This window comes from Oncorhynchus clarkii, chromosome 28, assembly GCF_045791955.1.
Source record: "Oncorhynchus clarkii lewisi isolate Uvic-CL-2024 chromosome 28, UVic_Ocla_1.0, whole genome shotgun sequence".
NCBI classification, from domain to species: Eukaryota; Metazoa; Chordata; class Actinopteri; order Salmoniformes; family Salmonidae; genus Oncorhynchus; species Oncorhynchus clarkii.
Window position 1 is genome coordinate 40659310 of NC_092174.1, and position 8641 is coordinate 40667950.

General features: G+C 43.6%; 1 protein-coding gene across 1 annotated transcript in view; it reads right to left on the minus strand.

Annotated features, from left to right (window-relative positions):
• Positions 1 to 7007, minus strand: part of LOC139386846 (NAD kinase-like) — a 19358-nt gene extending 12351 nt beyond the window's left edge. The window contains exons 1-6 of the mRNA XM_071132699.1: positions 6800 to 7007; positions 6018 to 6281; positions 5524 to 5607; positions 2124 to 2253; positions 1659 to 1767; positions 1420 to 1505 (exon numbers count right to left, since the gene is read on the minus strand). Of these exons, the coding sequence (XP_070988800.1) occupies positions 1420 to 1505; positions 1659 to 1767; positions 2124 to 2253; positions 5524 to 5607; positions 6018 to 6280 (672 nt within the window). The 5' untranslated portion in view covers position 6281; positions 6800 to 7007. The remainder of the gene's footprint in view (positions 1 to 1419; positions 1506 to 1658; positions 1768 to 2123; positions 2254 to 5523; positions 5608 to 6017; positions 6282 to 6799) is intronic.
• Between the last annotated feature and the right edge of the window lie 1634 nt (positions 7008 to 8641).

Genomic DNA, 8641 nt, shown 5'->3' on the forward strand with positions numbered 1-8641 from the left:
ATAGAGATTCTGGGAACATCAGAAGGTGGGGGGAAATGAACTATATTCTGGTAATCCGACCAATTGAACATATGCGGTGGTACTTAATGAATATGATGTCAGTTCGGTTGTCATCTGAGACATTCTCATCAATGATAAGATGACAAACTCTACAGTGGAAAGTCTACACATCAGAGTTATCGGATTCACATGGAATTGTTGTTCAATTTAAATGTTTGAATATGACATTATTTGTGATGGGATGAAATGTGATTTTAGCTTCTAAAATGTGAGATGTGGGTTTTCATAAGATATTGCTGCTCACTCAGTGGCCCGCCCACGTGAAGAGACAGAGGTTGTAAACTATGACACACATCCCTTTTCTTCCTTCCTATATAAGCCCTTGACGACAATAGAACTTCCTGTTCCGAGGATATGAGGGCGACGGTCCTATGTCAGAATGGTTCAGATAATAACTACAGAACGAAGCCAACATCAGCATGAGCTTTGGTTGCGAATGGTATGAACTTTGAACTCTTATTCACTACAGAAGTGATACCTCCTAGCTGTTGAGTTAGCGACCGCAGATGCAAACGCAGGTTAGGAAGGAACAGAAAGAGTATCCCGTCTATCACACAACGACGTTACTACAACGTATTCAATTGACAACCAGAGACATTCTTCAAAGGACAGAGGAGTTGGTTTGGCAACACGGCCTTCCATCTACCACCAACCTACCGAAGCGCAGCTCAGAGTAAATATTGCATTTTTCTTTTCCAAATGGGGGGTAATTTAGAATGCATAAGATACTGTATTTACGATAGCACAGCTTCGCCCTTTGTTCCTCAGTCTTCACGCTCTTTCACTCAAACCCAGACCCTTTTCTTTTGTGTAACCAGCTGTCATATCTGTTCCGCCCGCTAGGGACGTTTTCCTTTATGACGTAATTTGTAATCAAGTTATGATTAATTGTGTGTATGTGTAATTCTGTGTGATTAGTTAGGTATTTAGCAAATAAATAATTAAACCCAATTTTGTATTGCTGATTCAAATTGTTAGCCAGGGTTCTTGCAGATAACCAAGAATTTACAACTTTCAGATGAGACTGAAGTAAGATGAAGATTAATGTTGACTGCTATTGATGTAAAATATTAGTAGGTCTTTAAGAGTTTATTCGGAAGATAACAGCTCTATAAATATTATTTTGTGGTGCCCGACTCTCTAGTTAATTACATTTACATGATTAGCTCAATCAGGTAATATTAATTACGGATAAATTATTTTATAGAATAGCATGTCATATCACCTAATCCAGCATAGCCAAAGACACGACAGTGCCTAGTTTGAACAAAATCCTGCCGTACCTGAGGCACTCTAAGAACAGGGTTGCCCAGGAACAGGGTTGCCCACCCCTGGTGTACTGTATGTGTTAGTGGGTACCTGGAAGAGAGAGGAGGCGTAGAGTAGAGTCCCGTCTCCTCCCAGACAGATGATGAGGTCAATACAGTGAGAGATGTCATCATAACCTGGACAGGAAACACAGTTCAGCAATTCAGTAGATCTATATACGTTGTAGCCATGTGACCCAATCCACATGTTTACTGAAGAGGAATGGATCTGACACACTTCTGGGTGGATGTTATGCTATGAGAGATGGTGTGTGTGTGTGTCTCTGTTACCTTCTCTAAAGGTACAGAGTTGTTTTCGGATTGTGGCGAAGGTCTCGTCCGTAGTCAGGGAGACGTCAGCCACCACCCTCCTCTCCACAAACACCAGCATACCCTTCTCCTGGAGCACATGGAAATGGAACGTCACTTTACTTACTCAATACTGAATAGAAAGCCCAATCCTGGTAGGTATCCAGTAGATCTGATTCGGACTGAACAGTCTGATATCATCATAGTATGTATCATATGTATCATAGCTTGTATGAGACAAGACAAGACTAAAAAATTCATGCTTTCATTCAATTCTGGGACTGCATGCTTCCACCAAGATACATATTTAATAAAACTGCATTGATCTCTATAGATTCACTATTGATAACGTACATAGCTCCTATTCAAACGCATCATAAACAACAACGTGTAAGCACATGCACACACTCACACAGAACCACACACTTCAGCTCTATGATACAGTACCTCAACGAGGAAGTGGCAGAGTTCTTTAAATGGTTCTACCAGGCTCTCGTCTCGTATCTTCCTGATGACCAAAACGTTGACTGGTGGTTTGTTCCACGTCAGGCGCTGACTGGCCGGATCCTGGATGTGCCTGACGACGACGACACACAATCAAACTTCATTAAAAAGTAGTCTACATTTATTTATACATTTTACAGTTCGCCTCACAACATCAGGCACAGAACAGTACAGCTACACACACACACACACTTCCATTGGCCGATTCCACATTCCCCTTTACCAAAAATACATTTTTCTAACCAGTCTCGATTTTCCTTTTTGTTACCATTTAAACGACGTCCGGTGGTTGCACTGAAGATAATCCCTCATTTTCAAACAATTCAAAAGCTGTTCTGAACAGTCATTCATTAACATGGTAAATACAGAATTAGATAACGAAGTCCAAACTCCACAGCTACTCAGTCTCACCAGATCCCAGGGTTGATTATTTATCTTTACTGTCTAGATGGACAGTGTGTCTATGTAGAGTAAGGGTTATTGTCATGCAAAAGCCTGCCTGTGTCATGGTAATTAACAGTTTATTAACATAAGCAAGTTCAGCATCTCCAGGCCGGCACTCATACAAGCCTCATACAAGCCTCATACAAGCCTCATACAAGCCTCATACAAGCCGCTAATGCGTGCTTTTGAAACATCTATATATTTTTAAAGTATAATAAATAAATGTAATATACAACGTCATAATAAATCCATTATTTTAGGCAGGTCTAAAGAAACATTATGATATGAAGACAACGTGTTTCAGAAGAACAGACTGTAGGTTATCTGGCTATGCACCATGCCAATGGCAGCCTAGGCTGTAGTTCATCTAGCAGACAAGATAGGCTTATATATCTGTTGCATTATTATAATCTGTCTGCAGTCTGTTCACAACTTTGACATCAGCAAATCGCTTGCCCACACGACGCCATACACGCTGTCTGGCAAATGCCCGGTACAGTTGAAACCGGGATTCACCCGTGAAGAGCACACTTCTCCAGCGTGCCAGTGGCAGAGTATGTGAGTGGAGCTTGAGGAGCGCGCCCAATTTGACTGGAGCGTGATTCCCAAAGGTCGGCCTTCTCGCCCGCTCCAATTTCACTCCAGTAGCGCTTTCACTAGCTCAGGGCATGCCCAGCCCAGCATGTATTTCTCCTCTACTTGTGTGCTGCTATAGCCCCTTGCTTCAACTACTGTCATGGAGTTCACTAAATATTTCATAATGAAACTAATAGAACACACAGGTGCTAAATCAAGGTGACCTACAAAGAGGAGGACGAAAAAGCAAGAGAGGGAGTGTGGTGATGTAGTGTCCACTACTAAAGAGAGGGAGTGTGGTGATGTAGTGTCCACAACTAAATAATCATTATGGAATCTGAAGAGACACGCATCCCTAAAGCATGATGGTGTACTTACTACGTGTACATGCTAAAAGAGAGGAACGAGGTGGGTAGATAACTAAGTGTGTCATTGTAGCAAAGTAGTCATAAACAAAAAAATCAGATCTCTTAAAAGTTCTGATTTAGAATGGGCCATTATCAAATGGACAGGAAGAGGGGCAGGGGAGGGGGAAAACATGTCCTCCGTATGCACTCAAATAGTGAACGGAGGCTGCTTTCCCACCAGTTTGTTTTCCAATCATGCCGAGTAGGAGCATGCAGCCGCTTGCTGTGCGACAGGTGATATTCCACCCAAACTCTGTATGCCATGGGCTCTCCAACCCTGTTCCTGCAGCTAGCCAGTACTCTGTATGCCATGGGCTCTCCAACCCTGTTCCTGAAGCTAGCCAGTACTCTGTATGCCATGGGCTCTCCAACCCTGTTCCTGAAGCTAGCCAGTACTCTGTATGCCATGGGCTCTCCAACTCTGTATGCCATGGTCTCTCCAACCCTGTTCCTGCAGCTATCCAGTACTCTGTATGCCATGGGCTCTCCAACCCTGTTCCTGCAGCTAGCCAGTACTCTGTATGCCATGGGCTCTCCAACCCTGTTCCTGCAGCTAGCCAGTACTCTGTATGCCATGGGCTCTCCAACCCTGTTCCTGCAGCTAGCCAGTACTCTGTATGCCATGGGCTCTCCAACCCTGTTCCTGTAGCTAGCCAGTACTCTGTATGCCATGGGCTCTCCAACCCTGTTCCTGAAGCTACCCAGTACTCTGTATGCCATGGGCTCTCCAACCCTGTTCCTGCAGCTAGCCAGTACTCTGTATGCCATGGGCTCTCCAACCCTGTTCCTGAAGATAGCCAGTACTCTGTATGCCATGGGCTCTCCAACCCTGTTCCTGAAGATAGCCAGTGCTTCATTTGGGAAACCAACTGAAATCTGTTCGGGAACATCGATAGTAACACGTTTTCACAACTAAAGATATTTCATCAAACTGTTTGACAACCCCTCTGTCTGCGCGCTGGAGAAAGGAATTAAGGAAAGAGGAGAAGATGGAAACGCACGGTGGTGAGATACTCTGTAGTTAAAAGGTAACGTGTAGCCTATAAATTATGAAAATATGAAACATGCCCAATGGCATAAGGTAACCAGTCCATTCAGTAGGCATAATAACACAGTCCACAGTCAAAAGGCCATTACTAGAATTAGTTTATTGTTGGAGTATAGGCTAGACCCAATTATGTACCAAAGACATTTTAAATCTGTTGTGTTTTTCTGCCTTGTGTAATATGCAGTAGGCTATGTTTCGTTGTTAGGCTTTGAAACATCCACAACGACCATGTGTTCCACTCAGTTGGCATTGGGACCTGTTGAACCTCTATCTTCAAATTGATCATCACAGTGAGGTGAGTTTTAAAAGCATGATAATGTATTGATAAGTGTTTGATGTGATTTTCATTGATAGAGTGGTTAGAGGGACAATAGAGAGCTGAGTATCAGGCCATTAGTGACCTGATGAGTGTTAGCCAGTTGGGTACTACCACAGCATGTCCATAGTGCATAAAAAGAGATTACTGTGACTCAACAGTCACGTGGAATTTTACTGCGGTCATGACAGCCGGTGTACGTGGTAGTAAGGTCAATGAAACAGCCATAGGCTAAACCCTCTGCAACTAAGTACCCTAGGTGTTCTGACTCACTGTACCGGTTCATATGACACTACTACCCAATCACAATCCTGTCCTTAAATCTCAATAGGACACTACTACCCAATCACTGTCCTGTCCTTAAATCTCAATAGGACACTACTACCCAATCACAGTCCTGTCCTTAATGCTCATCTTACCTGCTGATACTGGGACAGTTACGTAAGGATTCAATGCCAAACGATGCAACTAAAATAACAAAGACAGAGAGGGGAACAAATTCCAGACAGTGTGTAATGTAAGTGCAATGAAGTTCCCACACCAATGACTTACATGACTGAGGTTGGGTTAGGAAGAATACAGGCTTTGGGTCCAAAGTGAGTAGCAGGATATGGTCCATGGAGAAAGTGAGCTCTCCTGTAGGAGGTAGAAAAGAGGACAGTCAGACAGTGAGCGAGAGAGAAAAGAGAGGGTCAGACAGACAGAGCGAAAGAGAGAAAGACAGAGAGAAAGACAGACAGAGAGAGTCAAAGAGAGAGCAAAAGCGAGAGAGAGCAAAAGCGAGAGAGAGCAAAAGCGAGAGCGAGACAGACAGAGAGCATGTTCAGCTAGCTACCCTAAGGCAGTACTGTGGCTATGGCATGTCCAGCTAGCGACCCTAAGGCAGTACTGTAGCTATAATGGCATTATTATCCCAGTAATCTCATGTTAGCCTGGTCCCAGATCTTTTTGTGCTGTCTTGACAAATCCTAGACACAAGACAGCACACCAAGCAGCTACTGAAAGAGACTACTGTCCCAGGCTACCTGCAGCTCTCAGACACACACCTCTTAGGGGAGGTCTCTGCCATCTCTGCCGTCGAAGACCCAGAGGGCTCGGAGTGTTCGTGTTGGCCCGGCAACCTGATTTGCTCGTCATCGGGCAGCAACAGGTGTTCCTGGTCATCCTGATGGTGGCATTGGGACCTCTTCTCCTCCCGTCGTCTCTTAGGTGACTTCCTGTGTTTGGAGGTTGAGGACCTGACTGGTTCTGGAGTGTTGGAGCTTCTCTCTGGTGTAGCTGAGGAACAGGATGACTCTTGACCCTCCATCCTGTAGGAGCACACACGTACACACACACATAAACCGGGGTTGAAACTGTAAATATCTCTGGTTGACCACATTCTGCAGCAGAGTGACTAGTGTCACAACAACATAGTTAACAAAACCATGCAAATTGGGTTTACAGGGCAAATATATAAACACTATCAACACATGACCTGTCTAATTATATAGCTAGACTAGCCCAAAGGCTAGTATTGAGCCGTTTCAATATCGCCATATGCTGGCCTTTGGGCTATAGCTAGTCTTGATAACTGGATAAAATTACTAGCTGGTTAGGTAAGTTAGCTAGTTAGCTATCTAAGCAGGCCAGCTTTAACCAAAATCTCAACTTGTTTAAAGCCTACACTCCTGTAACCTTAGCATGACAGCCTTCTAAACAAAGAAAAGCACGGACTAACAAGACATGGCTAACAATGGTTTAATGCCAATGAAAGGTCAACTGGACTAAGTTTAGTTAACTAGCTAGCAATTAAACCCGGTAAAGTTGTCTAAGCTACTGTAGCTACCTTGAGTTGCTTAACAGCTCTCCTTACGACATCATCAGCGCTGTGTTAGCTTCCACGGGTTGAATAGCAAACGAATCTGATGAAATACTAGTAGCTGGTCAAGGGCAAATGTTATAATGCTAATTGTGTGTCTGTGGTTTTCCTTGCAAAGCTTAACCTAGCTAGCTATCAGAACATCAGTTGACAGAATCAAAACATAAAGGTACATGCGCAGTGGAAGCCACGGCTGCTTCGGGAACGACTGTTCAAGAGCGTCAAACCTGCCACACCACTGCGCAGCATTCGAGATCTCAAACAGACAGCCATATCAATTGCCAATTTAGTAGCCTATGTATCTGTCAACATATTTAGACTGATAACATAAAAAATCGAATCCTGGGTTAGACAGGAAAACCTGTTGAGAAGTGAGCTGCCAACGACAGGGTTTAACGGCATCAGTACCCTAGATCAGGGTGTTTTCAAACCTCTCTTCAGGGATCCCAAGACCTTTCAAGTTAAATCAGGTGTGCTAGCTCTAGAAGAGATCAAATACATGGAATGGCTGGGGGTCCCCGGGGAGCGGTTAACTCCTGCCCTACATGCCATCTCCTGCAGTTGGCTTCAGAGGCACGGCACCTGACTCCGAGTGCATTTGAGTAGTAAGCCTAAAGCAACCGACCGTAGATGAAAGTCGTGTAATGTGCGTTTGAGACAGCCGAAAGTCAGACACTGTTTTTGTTTAACAGAGCAGATACTTTTGGGAAACCGGGCCCAGATCAACATTGTTGATAACCTTTTTTTTTTTTAAATGTTGAAATAGACATGTATCTAACCCTCATATCACACACTCACAACCTGAAATCATAATCTAATATTATTTGTGTACACATTGTACAATCAATTAGTGAGCAAGAGACTCAAATATCACATTTATTTGTATATATCCACTGTACACATAAATCATGGCAAATTGGTTAATGTTTCAGTCATCTCTTTGGTCATGTGGGTTAAACAGAAACAGCCTAGTGATTGGTTGACATTAGAGTCTCCCACAATGCAGGTAATGGCTGCAAGATGAAGTACATGAAGAGAAACTGCAGAAAATTGCAGTCAAAACTTAATGACCTTTGATCACATGATTTTTTTACAAGTTCATGCAGTCCACATGTTTTATCCCCAGAGTGCAACACAGTTTGAAAGGTGGTGATCAATGATATCAAAGATGGTCACCGACTTGACAAAAGTGATCCACTCGAATGTGCACTCTGGTTTCTGACCACTCTGACATTATACCACTAACTTTTAACTTTCAAAAGGCACAAATTGGTAGCTTCGTACGAACCATCCTGATCTCGCATGCTTAAATGTAAGCTGGTTCGTACAAGGCTACCGAATGAGTGGAATGACCCAGTAGGTGTCATACTGTAAATAGATTGGCATCATTCAGTGCTATTTTGACACACAGACACCGTGAACTAACACCCAGGGCCTGGGTTTCCTAAAAGCATCTTAAAGCCAAGTTCATCGTTAGAACCTTCATAGGACTGTCGTTAAATCCCTGAGCTGTTTCCCAAAACCATCGTTATTAAAATTTCACCTGAAAACGCTTGTATTCCAACACCTGCCTCAGGCCTCAAAGATGGCGCAGCAGTCTAAGGCACTGCATCTCAGTGCTAGGGGCGTCGCTACAGACCCGGGTTCGATCCCGGGCTGTATCACAACCAGCCGTCCCGTAGGGCGCCGCACAATTGGCCCAGCGTTGTCCTAGTTAGAGGAGGGCTTTACAAGTAGGCCGTCATTATAAATAAGAATTTGTTCTTAACTGACTTGCCTAGTTAAATAAAAACTTGTAGAACAGCTAAG